Source organism: Amblyomma maculatum, chromosome 1, assembly GCF_055883805.1.
Source record: "Amblyomma maculatum isolate TAMU_Amacu chromosome 1, ASM5588380v1, whole genome shotgun sequence".
Lineage (NCBI taxonomy): Eukaryota > Metazoa > Arthropoda > Arachnida > Ixodida > Ixodidae > Amblyomma > Amblyomma maculatum.
Window position 1 is genome coordinate 152,253,985 of NC_139344.1, and position 21,616 is coordinate 152,275,600.

Consider the following 21,616-nt stretch of genomic DNA (forward strand, 5'->3'; position numbering starts at 1 on the left):
ATCAGACGACAGTGATGCTTTTGTTGAAGCCTGACAAAAACACCAGACATGTAAAAGAAAGGCTGTGGAGCTGGTTCAGATGAATATCCGCTCCCTGCCCTAGCGTTTCATCTGGAACCTTAAAAAGTCAGGCCAGAATGCCCCAAAACGGTTTTGGAGGCAGATTAAAAATGGCACTACATGATGACCACTTCCGAGTGGGCTTAGGAGATCATCCGAGGATGAACCAGAAGAGGCACCAGCGTGTGTGCAACTTGTGGTGGGATGGCTACAGGCTTCAGACGGGAGCGAGGAGACTTCAGCCCATTACTTCACGAAGATCTCGGACAGATCCTAGACAATGGGCTGGAAAATGTAAAGGTGGAACTGCAATGCTGGCCAACAGATCACGAGATGGAATGAGTGACCTCTCGGGTTACTACAGAGACATGACAAAGAGGTGATGGCATCCCCATGGGCTTAATCAAGAACTTAGTTCACAACTTCTCGATGGCTACTGAGACAGCACCAGGAAGTGATGGCGTCCCCGTGGGCTTAACCAAGAACTTAGGTCCACTGGAACATGCGAAGGTAGGGGAGTGCATCAGCAAGGTGATAGCAGAGGCCGCAATTCTGCAAGAGTGGAAGTTGAGAAGGATGACGACACTATACAAAGGAATAGGAGACCGGTGGGATTTGTGCAGTTACCACCCAATCTCGGTGTTTCTAGTGCTCTATCGTATCATTTAAAAACCTGCGCTTGCGAACACAGAGGACGAGATGAAACAAACAGAAGGCGCTGAACTTACAACTAAATTTAATTTGAAAGTAAGCAGTCAATTTATACACTTACACACACATGTGTGAAGGCATCAAACACAGATACACTGCAACCACTCACCTGCGATACAAAAAGAAAAAAAAAAGAAACTGGAAACACCTTCCCAAGACACGTGTGCTACTACCGCAAACCCGCTACCCACAGTGAAGCATGCTCATTTCCCAACTCGACAAGTTAATCGAGACTTTGCTCACACAGCCCTCTCCCTTTTTTGATACTGCGGAATGCTTCAGCAATCTCTTGTGCGCTGGTTGTCATGTACAAACACCACTGCTGTGTCAAAAAACGGAGAACACTCGCATGTAAGGCAGTGTTGCGCTAAATTTCTATTTTCTTCGCTCTGCTTACGGATTTAGCATTTTTCTGTGAGGCGAAAATTGATACACCGGCCAGTCTGGCAGATGTACACACGTCCACAAGACAAAGGGATAAGGTACACCACGCCTTTCTTACATGCAATATACTTGTCCCTATGCTTAATATTGCAAAGCTTCTTACTAACCTTTCACTCACGTTTTCTCTGTACTGCAGCGCCTACTTTTCCCTGTCTACTGGGAGCGGAAAAAAGTGAGCTTAATTCATATCGGGACCCTGCTCTCTTAAGCCTGTGAGACAAGGCGTGAATGTACGGCATAATTACCAACCTTTCTTTTGGACCAGAACGGAGTTATGAGGGGAGCCCGGATGCCTTCACAGTTTTAGACATGCTTTCAGCACAGGACACAGTGAGAGCCTCTGGGTAACCTGCATCCATGCACCTGCTGACCTGTGCAAGAAACTGTTTTTCTTTCTATGGGGGCAAGATTTCTTCATGGCCATCCCTATGGGGCTCTTAACAATACCAGTTTTTACAATTTTAGAATGAATTGATACACCGGCCGGCCGGTCTGTCAGCGTTTGTCTCACAGAACATGCCAAGTCTGCAAGCAGCAAAGAAAATAGAAATGTAGCAAACAACTCCTTACGTGTGAGTGTTCTCAGTTTTTTGCTGACACAGCAGTGATGTTTCTGCATGAGCAAAGTCTCAACTTATCGAGTAGGGAAATGACCATGCTTCACTGTGGGTAGTAGGTCTGTTTGCGATAGCAGCACACGTGTCTTAGGAAGGTGTTTCCAGTTTATTTTTTTGTATCGCAAGTGAGTGGTTGCAGAGTACCTGTGCTTGACAAGACACCTTCGCGCATGTGTGTGTAAGCGTATAAATTTACTCCTCACTTTCAATTAAGTTCAGTGCCTTCTGTTTGTTTCGTCTTGTCCTCTGTGTTCTCTAGCACTGGTTTCTATACAATAGATCATCATCAACTTGCCTAATCCTCATTTTCTCTACTGGATGGCTGGCCAAGTGATCCAAGACCGGCTCTGCAGCTGTGGGCTTAGAGGAAATGGTATTCAGGGGAAGCTTCAGACAGGATTCCATGTGGGATGGCGATTTGAGGACAATCTGTTCGTACTGACGCAGTGTATAGAGATTGCTGAACAGGCTAAAAGACCTCTCTACGCAGCCTTCAACATCTGGAAAGCCTACAACTGTGTTGAAAGGCAGTTTTGTGGATAATCTTCTCAGACCTAGGCTTCCAGGATGAAGTGGCATTGTACTCGGATATTGCAGCAGTGGTGGTGCGGGGGCCGTACACAATGGCATCCGTTAAAATGCAGCGAGGTGTGCAACAGGGTTGCCCACTGTCACCTTTGCTATATATGCTGTATGAAGTAGGGGTGATGCAGAGGCTGGCCACATCAGGCTGTGCATTTACCCTACACCACTATGAGGAGGTACAACCTGTGATGCGACAGATCCCTGACAGGCTGTACACTGATATCATATTGCTTTGGGATACAGCAGAACTCCAAAGGCTTTTGGGCATATCTGTCACGGCCATGAGCTCGCTCCATCTGCGCTTTTATGAGCTGAAGTGAGTGGTCCTGAGGTGGGGATCTGAAGGGTCATCAGTGGGTCCGTGGATGCTACGGGGGCACACTTATCGCTTGTGCCCAAACGAAGTACCTAGGTGCATACATCAGGAGTGGACATCATATATCAGAGCATAAAAAGCATCTCAAAGCGAATGCGATCCGATACAAGGACGTACTGAGCCACCACGCGCTGTGGTCATTCAATCGTTACGAGGTGGTGCGGATCGTGCGAAAGTTGGTGGCGGTTCCGAGCCTGCCTTAAGGGAACGCGGTTCTGTGCATCTCGACAGCAACGAGAGTCCACCGTGGCGTATGTAGTAAGTGGAAGCAGTCCATCGCGATGATGAACTGCTGGTGGAGGCACGCTGTGGTTCTCTACGGACGAGAACGTGGCGAGCACGCTTCATGGTGAACCTACCGACAGACTGCCCAATTTGTGGTGCAGAAGAAATACTGTAACTACAGTACTAGAATACCTATTCCAACATGTGATAACGGTGATAAGCTGCAAGCCAATTCGACATCAGGCAAGGAATGGGCCTTGGCAAGGGGCACAAGGGCCTTGCTTTTAACATACCCTCCTCTATTTTTTATGCTCTTACATGCTATAGCCACCATGGAGGAAGGGAAAAAAAAAAAAAAAACGCTTTTTCCTTCCTCCATGATAGCCACATAGCCACCATAGCATTCGCTTCCGGCACGGATTCACTGTCGGTTGCGCTTGGCTTTGAATAGTCTTGAGACGGACACGCGACGCTGAAACCAAGCAAAGTAACGTTGGAAAGCAAGGTGGAAGTGAGATCTGCTCCCGTTGGACCTCAAGTGTGACTGTGAGAATCTGAAATTCGTAAACAACATTTGTTTTAATTCTTTTGGCTTGGCAGTGCGGTTGACGTCGACGGCTGCAACCAGTATCACCATCACCATCATTGTTGCGTCAGAGGTTGGATACTACTTTCGAACGTTCTCATGCGCTTCTGCAATGGAAGTATCTGGCGTTCTGCAATTATTCAGCAGCCTGACTGATGGCTGCGTTGCAGTTGTCTACTGGTTCTTGCGAATCAACGAACACCTTGGAAGCGTTATCCTCTGTGCGTGCCTCTATGCAATATCTCTGGTGCAGCTTCTCTTAGATGGTTTGTATATAGCGTACGCAGAACTAATCCTCTTCTTGGAAGAAGTCGTCACGTTAGTTTGGGCTACAGCAAAAGTCGTTGACATGCTTATACGAGGCTGCGCTGACTGCATGGTTGGGATGTTCTCTGGCCTTGCTTTTGTCGCAGCATTCCTCAAGGCAGCGTTTGTGAACGGATTCAGCAGCGCGTTCTTTGCGATGTCCCAGGCTGTGAAATCATGTGGAAGCTTTCTTGTCTTTGTGATGAAGTCAGCACAGCTTTTGGTGAAGATGCTTCCATGCATGGTACTGCAACTTGTGCATTATTTATGTCTCGGTGCGTGTAAAGTCGTCGTTTACACTCCAGCGATGTTTGACTTTGCAACAAATGCTGTCATCACCGTGGTTTGCGTGCTTTCGGACTTTCTTTTTGGGCAGCCGGGAGACGTGTACACAGGACTGCTCATCTTGTTTCTCGGCGCACTCATTGTGCGAGTATTGGTCCGTGCACGAGCTTATCACACCATGTGGCAGTGTGTTCGGCGTTTTGTTGACACCGTCTGTGCCCGAAGGCGTCATCGGCGGCGGCGACGTAGCGAAACGCCATCACCACCTTTCACTATGACCCTGCGAAGCAACAGCACTGTGCGCAGCGACAGGATGAGGCTGAGGCGCATTGAGGAGGAACTTGAGGAGGAACGGAAGAAACAGATTTGTGTTGTCTGCATGATGCGGCAGCGTTCAGTGATGCTTCTTCCTTGTCGTCATTATGCACTGTGTGAGGAGTGTACTGCAGCATTGATTGATCAGCAACAAGAGACATGCCCAATGTGCCGTCAGGTAATTTACGAAGTTGTGCCTGTTTATACCTGACAAGAAAAAAAATGGAACTCTGTATATGTATGCATCTGGGAACAGACTTTGTGTGCGTGTGTGTGTGCGTGTGCCGGTGATCGAAATTTTTGCACAAAGGTAATTGCACAGTTGCTGTCAAAAGAAAATAGAAGGCCATGTTTTCGAAAACATTTAATTTTTATCCCCATAAATTAATTCATTGTTGAGCACACAGACTAACTGCCATTTTGCGAGCTATCTGTTGCATCAAGAAATCTCGATCAGCAAGCTTTAGATTTATAGAATTTGTTTTTTTGTTTTTTGATGGAGTTGCCTTCCATTGCTATTACTTTTGACAGCACCTGTACATGTAATGGGCTGAGTGTTATGTGAAACTCATTCACTTTATTTTTTGTATCTTCAGTTTTGTTATGAGAGCAACCACTGCAGGTTAGCCATCACGTGTGCATTTATTATTGCATACCCAATGTGCTGTGAGCTAATTAATTAGCCCCTGTTTATACTTGATATAAAGAAATGGAGCTTGCCAGTGATCAAAATTTTCGCAAAAGGGTAAATGTGCTACATCATATGTTTCATTATTATGACAACAATCACGTTAACTGTTACATTTCATTTGTGGAACTGTTGCTTATTTTCAGAGTTTGTACACATTTTTGTCCTTTATACATTGCTTTCAGACAAAACAGCAAGATAACACTCCTTGGAACTCTTGCTTATTTTCAGAGTTTGTACACATTTTTGTCCTTGATACATTCCCTTCAAACAAGACAGCAAGACTCCTTATTTGTTAACATGAACAAAGCATTACTTCACTGGCCATCAAGCACTTGTGTGTATCAAATGAAAAGTTGGAGCACATTTATGTGGATGGAGCCTAAGAGCATACTCCTGGCTCTTACGCTTAATAAAACACACTTTTTTTCCTGTATTGTACAAATATTTCGAAAGTGGTAAGCATTTTGGGGCAGATAGCCTAAATACTATTTAAGAACCACTGCCATTTTGCTGCATTGAAAATGTAATATTGAAGAGCTATAGTGTCATATACCTGCTTTTGTACCCGCCCAAGTTCCTGGAATTCCTTGAAAGATAGGCTGTGTGAAAAGCTTAGATCCGAGTTTGTGCAATGCCTGCCAGCTGATATGTCTTTTTGAGAAACATTTTAAGCCATACTGCTTGTGCATGCTTAATGGCTGTTACAAACCCACATTGATATTGGCTTCATTTTATACCTTCTACATGATAGTTGGTGTACAGGTTTCATAGGAGCAAATAAAGCAGTTCATTAGGGCTCTTAATATTGAGGTTCTTCTTGTGCAATAGTTGTACATATCTGGTCATAACAAAAACATAATTTGTGTAGTGTGCTTTCAAAACGGCACTGGCCATCCCAAGAAATTCATTTCATGAACCTCATAAGGTTTATGGTCTGTGAATTATCTCACTGAAATTTCAGCTTGGAATGAATTTAAAAGAGATCAAGGTTCAGAAATTAAGGAACTTACAGTATGCCTAAGTATTTAATGTGAATTTTTTTCAGTTGTCAGCATTTTGATTCATTTTGTGCCATTCCTTCTTCGGGAATACACACATGAAGCCTTCCCATCTATATTTTTACATTGTTTTCATGTACAGAGCCTAATGTAAAGACATTAGGAGTTTTACTGGCATCCCTTCTTATGGGCATCTTATATAGTTTAGGTTACATTAACTTTTCCCCTGCATAGATAGAGGCTGTTGCGGTCCCAAAACTACAAGAGCCTCATTGCAGCATTTATTTATATACTTGTTTTAATTCACATACCCTAAAGGCCCTTTACGGGTATTACATAGGGGTCTGAAAAGTACATAAATTTGTTATATAACAGTGGTATATAAAATTTCGAACCATAAAGACACATGCACTGACAGAAGCAAAGAACATAACTGAACTAAAGAAAAAAAAAATGATACACATACACACCTGGAGCACAATGCTGGATGTAAAGTATAAAAGAATACAATTCTGACAACAATCTTATATATATCGGCATGGAGTAAGCACTTCAGTTTGGTAACAAATGCATGGTAATCTTTTTCAGAAACAATACCTGCTGGTAGTTTATTCCAATGGTAAATTGCCAAGAACATAGGTGATTGCCGCATAAGTTGGGTGGGAGCAATCTTGGGTTGCACTTTAAAGCAGTGGTTGAAACGGGGGAAAATGCGATGTGCTGGCGTGATATGAGATTCAGTGAACAGCAATGGATTGTGATAAAGCCTGTGAAAGTGACAAAGCAGGTTGACAAGTCTTTGCTTTTCAAGTGAGCTTAAATTTAGGGATGATTTAATATCTGTGATGCTTGCGTATCGGCGGTATTTCCTTGTAATGGACCTAGCTGCCTTATTTTGAAGCGATTCCATTTTCTCTGCAAGATAGGTTTGATGTGGGTTCTAGATGAAACCGGCATATTCTAGCTACGATTCTACCAAAGTTGTGTATGCTAACAGTTTGGTTGCCTGATTAGCAAAGTACAAGTGGTGCCTAATGAAACTGAGGGTTTTGAATGCTTTAGTGGTTATGTAATCAATGTGTTTGTGATATGTCAAATCTGAAGAAATATGTGCACCTAGGTATTTGTCTGCAGGAACATTTTCAATGGACACGTTACTCATAGAATAAGAGATGGGCTCAGTAGTTCTAGTCGTCACAAATGTTACAGCTTTCGTTTTTGAAACGTTTATTTTCATATGCCATTGTTTGCACCACTTAATGATTTTGTTAAGATCTGATTGCAAAGCATTAGTATCATGAGGGTCAGTAATTGTTTTGTAAATAACACAGTCATCGGCGAAAAGCCTAATTTGAGAAGTGAGGTTGCTGCTTATGTTATTAATGTAAATAAGAAAGAGGATTGGCCCAAGCGCCGAACCTTGAGCCACACCAGACTTCACACGGGTTAATGTGGAGCAAAATCCGTTGGTAGACACAAACTGCTGTCGGTTAGTTAAAAAGTTAACAATCCAATTCTAGACCTTGCTGTTTATGCTCAGATTTGAAAGTTTAAATATAAAGCAATTGTGAGCGACTTTATCGAACGCCTTCGCAAAGTCTATGAATATGGCATCAATTTTCTTTAATTGGTGTACCGCATCATGCAGGTTGGCCACGAGTTTGAATAACTGTGACTCACAGGAATGGCCACGCAAGAATCCGTGTTGGTTTTGGAAAAAAAAGGTATGCTGATTAAGGTACTTCATTATTGATGATGATATGATGTGTTCAAAAATTTTGCACGGTACACTCGTTAATGAGATGGGCCTCTCCAGATTTAAATATAGCTATAATATGCGCGATTTTCCATGCGTTAAGGCACAATTCCTGTATCAATAGACTGCTGAAAGATTGAAGTGAACATGCGAGCTATCACTGGAGTAGTTAGTTTGAGCAGTTTTGGACATATGTCATTGGATCCGGGGGCTGAATTACTTGGCAAACGATCGATAGCTTGTTCAATTCCTTCTTTTGTAATTAAGATGTCATTCATGTCCATGTTTATAATAGCAGCATTCAGATCTATCGGAATTGGTGTTTCGTTAGTAAACACGGAGCTAAAAAATAGGTTCATTTCAGTGGCAACCTCACAAGGCTGAATAAAAACACCGGCTTTTACTAATGTTATCAGGCTAGATGAAGGAGCCTTAGGATTGATTACTTTCCAAAACTTTTGAGTATTGGTTTTAAGTAAAGCAGATATGGTCGTGATTAAAGAATTTTTCTTTGGCTCTCTTAACCTCTGTTTGACATATTCTGGACTGCGCGCGGTAGTCATTCTAGTCGACCTCAGATACCGAATGTTTTGCCTTAGTATAAAGGCACTTTTTCTTCCGGATGCATCGCTTGACGTTGGAAGTGAACCACATACTCTACGATGACGTCGTGACCGTGCTTTTTGGAATGTGTCTTTCTTTTAGTTCTTTCAGCTTAGCGTTTAGTAGTTCCCAGTTATCATTTGAACAGCGGCTTGATAATGACTCCAGGAACTGCTCACTGAACAACGATTCAGTAAACAATCGTTGAATGTTTGCCCGTGTGTAGTTTAAATAGATTTTGAGATTAGCTCAAACACAAGCAGTCGCTGAAGCTTTCCTTTGTCAAATCAACATTGCGGTTAGTGAGGACAGCCGGATGGGGTAAACATCGTGGCACTGTCAGAGATCCACCTAAGGGAGGGAGAAGCCCCACCAAAATAGCCAGGCCTATTATGGGAGACTTGCAACCGGCTCAACATAGAGCACAACGGAGGCAGTATTGGCATGGCCTGGAACCAGTAACAACAGTGGACCTGAATTAGGCCAGAATGCCAAGAACATGTGGTTGAAGGGATAGATTGCGGGGGTCTCTGTGGTTCTGGTGGTGGTGTACTTATGACCAGGTTCAAATGGAGCACAGAACAACTTAACATGTACAGGTGCAGACATAAGTAAACGGAGAACGCTTTTCCGCTCAAATTAAAATCACGCCTTCTGCACTGACGATGAAAAAATATTTGTCTAAGTGAAAGGGCACTGATGTCTACTACTGGATCACACATAACATGACTGTCAATTTCAGCTATGCATAGGTGAAAAATTTTACAGGGAAATAGCATGCTCTGTTCACTTTTGTCCGCTTCTGTACCTGTTTGGGTGATGCTGCTGCCTTGATCCAGTACCATGAGTTACTGATTGTGGGGGATTTTAATGCTCACATTAAAGAGCTGAATGGCGGGGCAGACACTAATGGATGCAGAATGTTAGAGCTCGTAAAGAGGCAAGGCTTGGTGGTAAAAAATTGCTGCCTCCAATGTCGGGGTGCCATCACATGGACAGTTAGAGATCACATCGTGTATTGACTATGCACTATAATGACTAAGGTGCCTGTTTGAAATTCTATCAACCATGCTTGTCGATGAAGATGGCATAGGCAACCTCAGAAGTGATCTAACTGTGCCAAGCTTATATATCGGAAATAATATAACGATACCAAAAATTACATGCCCCATCTGCCTCGATTGAGGAAGTGGCAGAGGTCAGCACGGGCGCAGTGCAATGCCCGCGCCTCGCCCTGGAGGCTCCTCAAACCTGACCAAGGATGCCTCAGCACCAGGTAAGTATCTGATATTGGAAATGATATCAGAAGACCAGGGTACAGTAACACGTGAAAACTTGAAGGCCAAGTGAGCAAGAACTGCTGGTTATGGCACAGACTCTGTAAGAAAGAACCTGCAGGACAGACTTGTATGAGGAGCTAGTGCAGGAGCAGATGACTGTTCTGCATGTCAACACAGCCTCTGGACGACACTGGAACGTTGCCAATGCAATCAGAGAGTGTAAGGAGGCCAGTTAGAGGCATCGCTGCATAAATAAATCAGACACTTATGCTTTTGCTGAAGCCTGACAAACACACCAGACATGTAAGAGAAAGGCTGTGGAACTGGTTCAGATGAATATCCGCTCCCTACCCTAGCGTTTCATATGGAACCGTAAAAAGTCAGGCCAGAATGCCCCAAAACGGTTTTGGAGGCAGAATAAAAATGGCACTACATGATGACCACTTCCGAGTGGACTTAGGAGATCATCCGAGGATGAACCAGAAGAGGGACCAGCGTGTGTGCAACTTGTGGTGGGATGGCTACAGGCTTCAGAAGGGAGGGGGGAGACTTCAGCCCATTACTTCATCTAGATCTCGGGCAGATCCTAGACAATGGGCTGGAAAATGTAAAGGTGGAACTGCAATGCTGGCCAACAGATCACGAGATGGAACGAGTGACCTCTCGGATTACTACAGAGACATCACCAGGAGGTGATGGCATCCCCATGGGCTTAATCAAGAACTTAGTTCAGAACTTCTCGAATGGCTACTGAGACAGCACCAGGAAGTGATGGCGTCCCCATCGGCTTAACCAAGGACTTGGATCCACTGGAACATGCGAAGGTAGGGGAGTGCATCAGCAAGGTGATAGCAGAGGCCACAATTCTGCAAGAGTGGAAGCTGAGAAGGATGACACCACTATACAAGTAAATAGGAGACCGGTGGGATTTGTGCAATTACCACCCAATATCGGTGTTTCTAGTGCTCTATCGGATCATTTAAAAACTAGTGCTTGCGAACACAGAGGACGAGATGAAACAAACAGAAGGCGCTGCACTTACAACTGAATTTAATTTGAAAGTAAGCAGTCAATTTATACACTTACACACACATGCGTGAAGGCATCTTGTCAAACACAGATACACTGCAACCACTCACCTGCGATACAAAAAGAAAAAAAAAAGAAACTGGAAACACCTTCCCAAGACACGTGTGCTACTACCGCAAACCCGCTACCCACAGTGAAGCATGCTTATTTCCCAACTCGACAAGTTAATCGAGGCTTTGCTCACACAGCCCTCTCCCTTTTTTCATACTGTGGAACACTTCAGCAATCTCTTGTGCGCTGGTTGTCATGTACAAACACCACTGCTGTGTCAAAAAATGGAGAACACTCGCACGTAAGGCAGTGTTGCGCTAAATTTCTATTTTCTTTGCTCTGCTTACGGATTTGGCATGTTCTGTGAGGCGAAAATTGATACACCGGCCAGTCTGGCAGATGTACACACGTCCACAAGACAAAGGGATAAGGTACACCACGCCTTTCTTACATGCAATATACTTGTCCCTATGCTTAATATTGCAAAGCTTCTTACTAACCTTTCACTAACATTTTCTCTGTACTGCAGCGCCTACTTTTCCCTGTCTACTGGGAGTGGAAAAAAGCGTATCGGGACCATATCGGGACCCTGCTCTCTTAAGCCGGCGAGACAAGGCGTGAATGTACGGCATAGTTACCAACCTTTCTTTTGGACCAGAACGGAGTTCTGAGGGGAACCCGGATGCCTTCACCGTTTTAGACATCCTTTCAGCACAGGACACAGTGAGAGCCTCTGGGTAACCTGCATTCATGCACCTGCTGACCTGTGCAAGAAACTGTTTTTCTTTCTATGGGGGCAAGATTTCTTCACGGCCATCATTATGGGGCTCTTAACAATACCAGTTTTTACAATTTTAGAATGAATTGATACACCGGCCGGCCGGTCTGTCAGCGTTTGTCTCACAGAACATGCCAAGTCTGCAAGCAGCAAAGAAAATAGAAATGTAGCAAACAATTCCTTACGTGTGAGTGTTCTCAGTTTTTTGCTGACACAGCAGTGATGTTTCTGCATGAGCAAAGTCTCAACTTGTCAAGTAGGGAAATGACCATGCTTCACTGTGTGTAGCAGGTTTGTTTGCAATAGCAGCACACGTGTCTTAGGAAGGTGTTTCCAGTTTATTTATTTGTATCGCAAGTGAGTGGTTGCAGAGTACCTGTGCTTGACAAGACACCTTTGCGCATGTGTGTGTAAGCGTATAAATTTACTCCTCGCTTTCAATTAAGTTCAGTGCCTTCTGTTTGTTTCGTCTCGTCCTCTGTTTGTGTTCTCTAGCACTGGTTTCTATACAATAGATCATCATCAACTTTTCTAATCCTCATTTTCTCTACTGGATGGCTGGCCAAGTGATCCAAGACCGGCTCTGCAGCTGTGGGCTTAGAGGAAATGGTATCCAGGGGGAGCTTCAGACAGGATTCCATGTGCGATGGCGAATCGAGGACAACCTGTTCGTACTGACGCAGTGCATAGAGATTGCTGAACAGGCTAGGAGACCTCTCTACGCAGCCTTCAACATCTGGAAAGCCTACGACTGTGTTGAGAGGCAGTTTTGTGGATAATCTTCTCAGACCTAGGCTTCGAGGATGAAGTGGATCTGCTCAAGGCATTGTACTCGGATATTGCAGCAGTGGTGGTGCGGGGGCCATACACAACGGCATCCGTTACAATGCAGCGAGGTGTGCAACAGGGTTGCCCACTGTCGCCTTTGCTATATATGTTGTATGAAGTAGGGGTGATGCAGAGGCTGGCCACATCAGGCTGTGCATTTACCCTACACCACTATGAGGAGGTACAACCTGTGATGCGACAGATCCCTGACAGGCTGTACACCGATATCATATTGCTTGGGGATACAGAACTCCAAAGGCTTTTGGGCATATCTGGCACGGCCATGAGCTCGCTCAAGCTTTACTTTTATGAGCTGAAGTGAGTGGTCCTGAGGTGGGGATCTGAAGGGTCATCAGTGGGTCCGTGGATGCTACGGGGGCACACTGATGGCTTGTGCCCAAACGAAGTACCTAGGTGTATACATCAGGAGTGCACATCATATATCAGAGCATAAAAAGCATCTCAAAGCGAAGGCGATCCCATACAAGGACGTACTGAGCCACTACGCGCTGTGGTCATTCAATCGTTACGAGGTGGTGCGGATCGTGCGAAAGTTGGTGGCGGTTCCGAGCCTGCCTTAAGGGAACGCGGTTCTGTGCATCTCGACAGCAACGAGAGTCCACCGTGGCGTATGTAGTAAGTGGAAGCAGTCCATCGCGATGATGAACTGCTGGTGGAGGCACGCTGTGGTTCTCTACGGACGAGAACGTGGCGAGCACGCTTCATGGTGAACCTACCGACAGACTGCCCAATTTGTGGTGCAGAAGAAATACTGTAACTACAGTACTAGAATACCTATTCCAACATGTGATAACGGTGATAAGCTGCAAGCCAATTCGACATCAGGCAAGGGATGGGCCTTGGCAAGGGCCACAAGGGCCTTGCTTTTAACATACCCTCCTCTATTTTTTATGCTCTTACATGCTATAGCCACCATGGAGGAAGGAAAAAAAAAAACGCTTTTTCCTTCCTCCATGATAGCCACATAGCCACCATAGCATTCGCTTCCGGCACGGATTCACTGTCGGTTGCGCTTGGCTTTGAATAGTCTTGAGACGGACACGCGACGCTGAAAGCAAGCAAAGTAACGTTGGAAAGCAAGGTGGAAGTGAGATCTGCTCCCGTTGGACCTCAAGTTTGACTGTGAGAATCTGAAATTCGTAAACAACATTTGTTTTAATTCTTTTGGCTTGGCAGTGCGGTTGACGTCGACGGCTGCAACCAGCATCACCATCACCATCGTTGTTGCGTCGGAGATTGGATACTACTTTCGAACGTTCTCATGCGCTTCTGCAATGGAAGTATTATCTGGCGTTCTGCAATTATTCAGCAGCCTGACTGATGGCTGCGTTGCAGTTGTCTACTGGTTCTTGCGAATCAACGAACACCTTGGAAGCGTTATCCTCTGTGCGTGCCTCTATGCAATATCTCTGGTGCAGCTTCTCTTAGATGGTTTGTATATAGCGTACGCAGAACTAATCCTCTTCTTGGAAGAAGTCGTCACGTTAGTTTGGGCTGCAGCAAAAGTCGTTGACATGCTTATACGAGGCTGCGCTGACTGCATGGTTGGGATGTTCTCTGGCCTTGCTTTTGTCGCAGCATTCCTCAAGGCAGCGTTTGTGAACGGATTCAGCAGCGCGTTCTTTGCAATGTCCCAGGCTGTGAAATCATGTGGAAGCTTTCTTGTCTTTGTGATGAAGTCAGCACAGCTTTTGGTGAAGATGCTTCCATGCATGGTACTGCAACTTGTGCATTATTTATATCTCGGTGCGTGTAAAGTCGTCGTTTACACTCCAGCGATGTTTGACTTTGCAACAAATGCTGCCATCACCGTGGTTTGCGTGCTTTCGGACTTTCTTTTTGGGCAGCCGGGAGACGTGTACACAGGACTGCTCATCTTGTTTCTCGGCGCACTCATTGTGCGAGTATTGGTCCGTGCACGAGCTTATCACACCATGTGGCAGTGTGTTCGGCGTTTTGTTGACACCGTCTGTGCCCGAAGGCGTCATCGGCGGCGGCGACGTAGCGAAACGCCATCACCACCTTTCACTATGACCCTGCGAAGCAACAGCACTGTGCGCAGCGACAGGATGAGGCTGAGGCGCATTGAGGAGGAACTTGAGGAGGAACGGAAGAAACAGATTTGTGTTGTCTGCATGATGCGGCAGCGTTCAGTGATGCTTCTTCCTTGTCGTCATTATGCACTGTGTGAGGAGTGTACTGCAGCATTGATTGATCAGCAACAAGAGACATGCCCAATGTGCCGTCAGGTAATTTACGAAGTGGTGTCTGTTTATACCTGACAAGAAAAAAATTGAACTCTATATATGTATGCATCTGGGAACAGACTTTGTGCGTGCGTGCGTGCGTGCGTGTGTGTGTGTGTGTGTGTGTGTGTGTGTGTGTGTGTGTGTGTGTGTGTGTGTGTGTGTGTGTGTGTGTGTGTGTGTGTGTGTGCCGGGGATCGAAATTTTTGCACAAGGGTATAATTGCACAGGTGATGTCAAAAGAAAATAGAAGGCCATGTTTTCGAAAACATTTAATATTTATCCCCATAAATTAATTCATTGTTGAGCACGCTGACTAACTGCCATTTTGCGAGCTATCTGTTGCATCAAGAAATCTCGATCAGCAACCTTTCGATTTAAAGAATTTGTTTTTTTGTTTTTTTTTGATGGAGTTGCCTTCCATTGCTATTACTTTTGACAGCACCTGTACACGTAATGGGCTGAGTGTTATGTGAAACTGATTCACTTTATTTTTTGTATTTTCAGTTTTGTTATGAGAGCAACCCCTGCAGGTTAGCTATCACGTGTGCATTTATTATTGCATACCCAATGTGCTGTGAGCTAATTAAGTAGACCCTGTTTATACTTGATAGAAATGGAGCTTGCCAGTGATCAAAATTTTCGCAAAAGGGTAAATGTGCTACATCATATGTTTCATTATTATGACAACAATCACGTTAACTGTTACATTTCATTTGTGGAACTGTTGCTTATTTTCAGAGTTTGTACACATTTTTGTCCTTTATACATTGCCTTCAGACAGAACAGCAAGATAACACTCCTTGGAACTCTTGCTTATTTTCAGAGTTTGTACACATTTTTGTCCTTCGTACATTCCCTTCAAACAAGACAGCAAGATAAGACTCCTTATTTCTTGCATTACTTCAATGGCCATCAAGCACTTGTGTGTATCAAATGAAAAGTTGTAGCACATTTATGTGGATGGAGCCTAAGAGCATACTCCTGGCTCTTACGCTTAATAAAACACACTTTTTTTCCTGTATTGTACAAATATTTTGAAAGTGTTAAGCATTTTGGGGCAGATAGCCTAAATACTATTTAAGAACTACTGCCATTTTGCTGCATTGAAAATGTAATATTGAAGTGCTATAGTGTCATATACCTGCTTTTGTACCCGCCCAAGTTCCTGGAATTCCTTGAAAGATAGGCTGTGTGAAAAGTTTAGATCCGAGTTTGTGCAATGCCTGCCAGCTGATATAATGTCTTTTTGAGAAACATTTTAAGCCGTACTGCTTGTGCATGCTTAATGGCTGTTACAAACCCACATTGATATTGGCTTCATTTTATACCTTCTACATGCCAGTTGGTGTACAGGTTTCATAGGAGCAAATAAAGCAGTTCATTAGGGCTCTTAATATTGAGGTTCTTCTTGTGCAATAGTTGTACATATCTGGTCATAACAAAAACGTAATTTGTGTAGTGTGCTTTCAAAACGGCACTGGCCGTCCCAAGAAATTCATTTCATGAACCTCATAAGGTTTACGGTCTGTGAATTATCTCACTGAAATTTCAGCTTGGAATGAATTTATAAGAGATCAAGGTTCAGAAATTAAGGAACTTACAGTATGCCTAAGTATTTAATGTGAATTGTTTTCAGTTGTCAGCATTTTGATTCATTTTGTGCCATTCCTTCTTTGGGAATACACACATGAAGCCTTCCAATTTATATTTTTACATTGTTTTCATGTACAGAGCCTAATGTAAAGACATTAGGAGTTTTACTGGCATCCCTTCTTATGGGCATCTTATATAGTTTAGGTTACATTAACTTTTCCCCTGCATAGATAGAGGCTGTTGCGGTCCCAAAACTACAAGAGCCTCATTGCAGCATTTATTTATATACTTGTTTTAATTCACATACCCTAAAGGCCCTTTACGGGTATTACATAGGGGTCTGAAAAGTACATAAATTTGTTTTATAACAGTGGTATATAAAATATCAAACCATAAAGACACATGCACTGACAGAAGCAAAGAACATAACTGAACTAAAAAAAAAAACAATGATACACAAACACACGTGGAGCAATATGCTGGATGTAAAGTATAAAAGAATCCAATTCTGACGACAATCTATTATATATCGGCATGGAGTAAGCACTTCAGTTTGGTAACAAATGCATCGTAATCTTTTTCAGAAACAATACCTGCTGGTAGTTTATTCCAGTGGTAAATTGCCAAGAACATAGGGGATTGCTGCATAAGTTGGGTGGGAGCAATCTTGGGTTGCACTTTAAAGCAGTGGTTGAAACGGGGGAAAATGCGATGTGCTGGCGTCATATGAGATTCAGTGAACAGCAATGGATTGTGATAAAGTCTGTGAAAGTGACAAAGCAGGTTGATAAGTCTTTGCTTTTCAAGTGAGCTTAAATTTAGGGATGATTTAATATCTGTGATGCTTGCATATCGGGCGTCATCATCATCATCAGCCTGATTATACCCACTGCAGAGCGAAGGCCTCTCCCATATTTCTCCACTTAACCCGGTTCTGTGCTAGCTGCATCCACTTCACCCCTGCGAACTTCTTGATCTGATCCGCCCACCTAACTTTCTGCCGCCCCCTGCTACGCTTTCCTTTTCTTGGAATCCAGTTTGTTACCCTCAGCGACCATCGGTTATCCTCTGTTCGCATTACATGTCCTGCCCATGTCCATTTCTTCTTAATTTCTACTAGAATGTCGCCAACTTGAGTTATTTCTCTGACCCACTCTGCACGCTTTCTATCTCTTAATGTTACCCCTACCGTTTTTCGTTCCATTGCCCTCTGGGTTGTCCTCAACTTGAGTAGAACTCTCTTGGTTAGCCTCCACGTTTCAGCCCCATAGGTGAGTACAGGTAAGATGCAACTGTTGTATACTTTCCTCTTGAGCGATACCGGTAAGCTGCTAGTCATAATCTGCGAGTGCTTGCCATGTGCGCTCCATCCCAATCTTATTCTTCTTGTTATTTCCTTTTCATGGTCCGGATCTGTGGTTACTACCTGTCATAAGTAGACATATTCGCCTACTACTTCAGTATTTCGCTACCTCATGTAAACAGCTGTTCCTTCCCGAGGCTGTTGGACATTACCTTAGTCTTCTGCATATTGATTTTCAAGCCTATCTTTCTACTTTTCCTGTCTAGGTCATCAATCATTATTTGCAGTTCATCCCCCGAGTTGCTTAGCAAGGCAATGTCATCAGCAAATCGAAGATTACTGAGGTATTCTCCATCTACCCTTATCCCTAACTGCTCCCATTCCAAGTCTCTGAATACTTCCTCTAAACAAGCTGTGAATGGTACTGGGGAGATTGTGTCTCCTTGCCTAACACCTTTCTTTATGGGAATTTTGTTACTTTCTTTATGCAGAACTATGGTTGCTGTGCAGCCATTATATATATCTTCCAGCACTTTCACGTACGGCTCGTCTACCCCCTGATTTCGCAATGCCTGCATCACCGCCGAGGTTTCAGTTGAGTCAAATGCTTTTTCGTAATCAATGAATGCTATGTATAAGGGTTGGTTATATTCCGAGCATTTTTCTATCACCTTATTGATGGTATGGATATGATCGATAGTAGAGTACCGTTTCCGAAACCCTGCTTGATCCTTTGCTTGATTGCAGTCTAAGGTTGTCCTGATTCTATTAGCGATTACCTTAGTAAATACCTTATACGTAACAGACAGTATGCTGATTGGTCTGCAATTTTTAAGGTCCTTAGAGTCCCCTTTCTTGTGAATGAGGATAATGTTTGCATTCTTCCATGGTTCCGGTACCGTCAATGACACCAGGCACCGCGTATCGGGCGTATTTCCTTGTAATGGACCTAGCTGCCTTATTTTGAAGTGATTCCATTTTCTCTGCAAGATAGGTTTGATGTGGGTTCCAGATGAAACCGGCATATTCTAGCTACGATTCTACCGAAGTTGTGTATGCTAACAGCTTGGTTGCCTGATTAGCAAAGTATAAGTGGTGCCTAATGAAACTGAGGGTTTTGATTGCTTTAGTGGGTATGTAATCAATGTGTTTGTGATATGTCAAATCTGAAGAAATATGTACACCTAGGTATTTGTCTGCAGGAACATCTTAAATGGAAACGTTACTCATAGAATAAGAGATGGGCTCAGTAGTTCTAGTCGTCACAAATGTTACAGCTTTCGTTTTTGAAACGTTTATTTTCATATGCCATTGTTTGCACCACTTAATGATTTTGTTAAGATCTGATTGCAAAGCATTAGTATCATTAGGGTCAGTAATTGTTTTGTAAATAACACAGTCATCGGCGAAAAGCCTAATTTGAGAAGTGAGGTTGCTGCTTATGTTATTAATGTAAATAAGAAAGAGGATAGGCCCAAGCGCCGAACCTTGAGGCACACCAGACTTCACACGGGTTAATGTGGAGCAAAATCCGTTGGTAGACACAAACTGCTGTCGGTTAGTTAAAAAGTTAACAATCCAATTCTAGACCTTGCTGTTTATGCTCAAATTTGAAAGTTTAAATATAAAGCAATTGTGAGCGACTTTATCGAACGCCTTCACAAAGTCTGTGAATATGGCATCAATTTTCTTTAATTGGTGTACCGCATCATGCAGGTTGGCCACGAGTTTGAATAACTGTGACTCACAGGAATGGCCACGCAAGAATCCGTGTTGGTTTTGGAAAAAAAAGTTATGCTGATTAAGGTACTTCATTATTGATGATGATACGATGTGTTCAAAAATTTTGCACGGCACACTCGTTAATGAGATGGGCCTGTAATTTGAAAGGACAGAAGGATCTCCAGATTTAAATATAGCTATAATATGCGCGATTTTCCATGCGTTAAGGCACAATTCCTGTATCAATAGACTGCTGAAAGATTGAAGTGAACATGCGAGCTATCACTGGAGTAGTTAGTTTGAGCAGTTTTGGACATATGTCATTGGATCCGGGGGCTGAATTACTTGGCAAAAGATCGATAGCTTGTTGTGTAATTAAGATGTCATTCATGTCCATGTTTATAATAGCAGCATTCAGATCTATCGGAATTGGTGTTTCGTTAGTAAACACGGAGCTAAAAAATAGGTTCATTTCAGTGGCAACCTCACAAGGCTGAATAAAAACACCGTCTTTAGTAATGTTATCAGGCTAAATGGAGGAGCCTTAGGATTGATTACTTTCCAAAATTTTTGAGTATTGGTTTTAAGTAAAGCGGATATGTCATGATTAAAGAATTTTTCTTTGGCTCTCTTAACCTCTGTTTGACATATTCTGGACTGCGCGCGGTAGTCATTCTAATCGTCCTCAGATACCGAATGTTTTGCCTTAGTATAAAGGCACTTTTTCTTCCGGATGCATCGTTTGATGTTGCAAGTGAACCACATACTCTGTGATTACGTCGTGACCGTGATTTTTGGAATGTGTCTTTCTTTTAGTTCTTTCAGCTTAGCGTTTAGTAGTTCCCAGTTATTATTTGAACGCTGGCTTGATAATGACTCCAGGAACTGCTCACTGAACAACGACAGTTCAGTAAACAATTGTTGAGCGTTTGCCCGTGTGTAGTTGTAAATAGATTTTGAGATTAGCTCAAACACAAGCAGTCGCTGAAGCTTTCCTTTGTCAAACCAACATTGCGGTTAGTAAGGACAGCTGGAGCAACACCCTGTGATTTTGCGACCAATATGTCTACACACTACTGCATGCCTACCTGCTCTAGCAGCCTTACCTGCACATCGTTTAGGAATGACCCCTATATCAGGAAATAGGAACAAGCTGATGCCCATGATCATGGCAAGTCCAAAAAACAAACAAAAAAGAATGGGCCATGTGCAGAAAGCATAGAAGACAAACACCTACATCACTTCTGCCACCTACTTACTGTCCCTTCTCCCTCATAGTTTGCTCACTGTGAATCTACTTACATCTGACAAGCGTAAACCTCTGCAACCAGTGTGTACTCAAAATCTCCAGCCTGTCCTGCTGTCAGTTGCAAGCTGCCTGCCCTGTCAATACACAAATACCATGTGTTTTAGTGAACACTTTAAAAAATCCCTAATATAGGAAGGTCCAAAACAGTAAACAAATAATTTCAGGGACAAACTATTCTCCATGGCAGTTGCAATTCACTTATGAACTGTTCAAGCAAATTAATTGAATCTCAGTTATTAACTTTCTGATTAGCATGGTTGGTTAATGGCAAAGTGAAACCCTGCATTGCGCAGTTTTTTTTTTTTTGCAGCAGAGAAGCGAAAGTGAGCACATCATGGATGTGTAAGAATGTAAGAAGCTCGGTGGAAACGCGACATCCACTGGTGATGTGTCGCACCGACTGTGGCACCCAATTTGAACTGCATGCGCACAATTGTGCCACATCATTGCATTCTTTTGCTTTGCTGCCTGGTGAAAAGAAGAGTAGTCATTACCAACTGCATGGTCATTATTTGAAACTGTAGAGGAGGTAATTTGAATTTGGTGCTGTGATTACTGCGAAAGATTGCCACCGAAAGTACCGTTTTGATTGAGCTTCCTCTCACGCAGTGAGTTTCAGTCTTGTGCAGACAAAAACATTCGGTCCTTTTGCTCTACAGGGCGTTTCTTCATTTCAAAAAGTGATACGGAATTGCCTTATCCCCGGCTTTAAACTCCGTTTGGGCACTATCCACCCAGCAGTGTTAATTAAGGGTTAATTAGGATTTTGGTCAATTATTGATATAACTTAAAAAATATTTGCAGTAAATTATGTTTGCTGCAGCTGAAAGTTTTTGCTTGATTTTCTTTTTTCAAATTCCTTTTTTTCTTTTCAGAAATTCCTAAAGGGTTAGCT

The 21,616-nt window shown here is 43.3% G+C and overlaps 1 protein-coding gene and 1 non-coding gene across 2 annotated transcripts; one reads left to right on the forward strand and one right to left on the reverse strand.

Annotated features, from left to right (window-relative positions):
- Nucleotides 1–3,417: 3,417 nt before the first annotated feature.
- LOC146204629 (uncharacterized) lies at nucleotides 3,418–4,886 on the forward strand. The gene has a single exon (XM_084589313.1). The coding sequence runs from the start codon at nucleotides 3,717–3,719 to the stop codon at nucleotides 4,719–4,721; it is 1,005 nt and encodes a 334-aa protein (XP_084445439.1). The 5' UTR covers nucleotides 3,418–3,716; the 3' UTR covers nucleotides 4,722–4,886.
- Nucleotides 4,887–9,681: 4,795 nt separating this feature from the next.
- Nucleotides 9,682–9,842, reverse strand: LOC146204630 (U1 spliceosomal RNA). Its single transcript, XR_014704623.1, has one exon. It is a non-coding gene; the product is annotated as a U1 spliceosomal RNA (small nuclear RNA).
- Between the last annotated feature and the right edge of the window lie 11,774 nt (nucleotides 9,843–21,616).

Excerpts from the sequence above, each read along its gene's own strand:
- LOC146204629 (XM_084589313.1), top strand. The coding sequence starts at position 3,717 with ATGGAAGTATCTGGCGTTCTGCAATTATTCAGCAGCCTGACTGATGGC.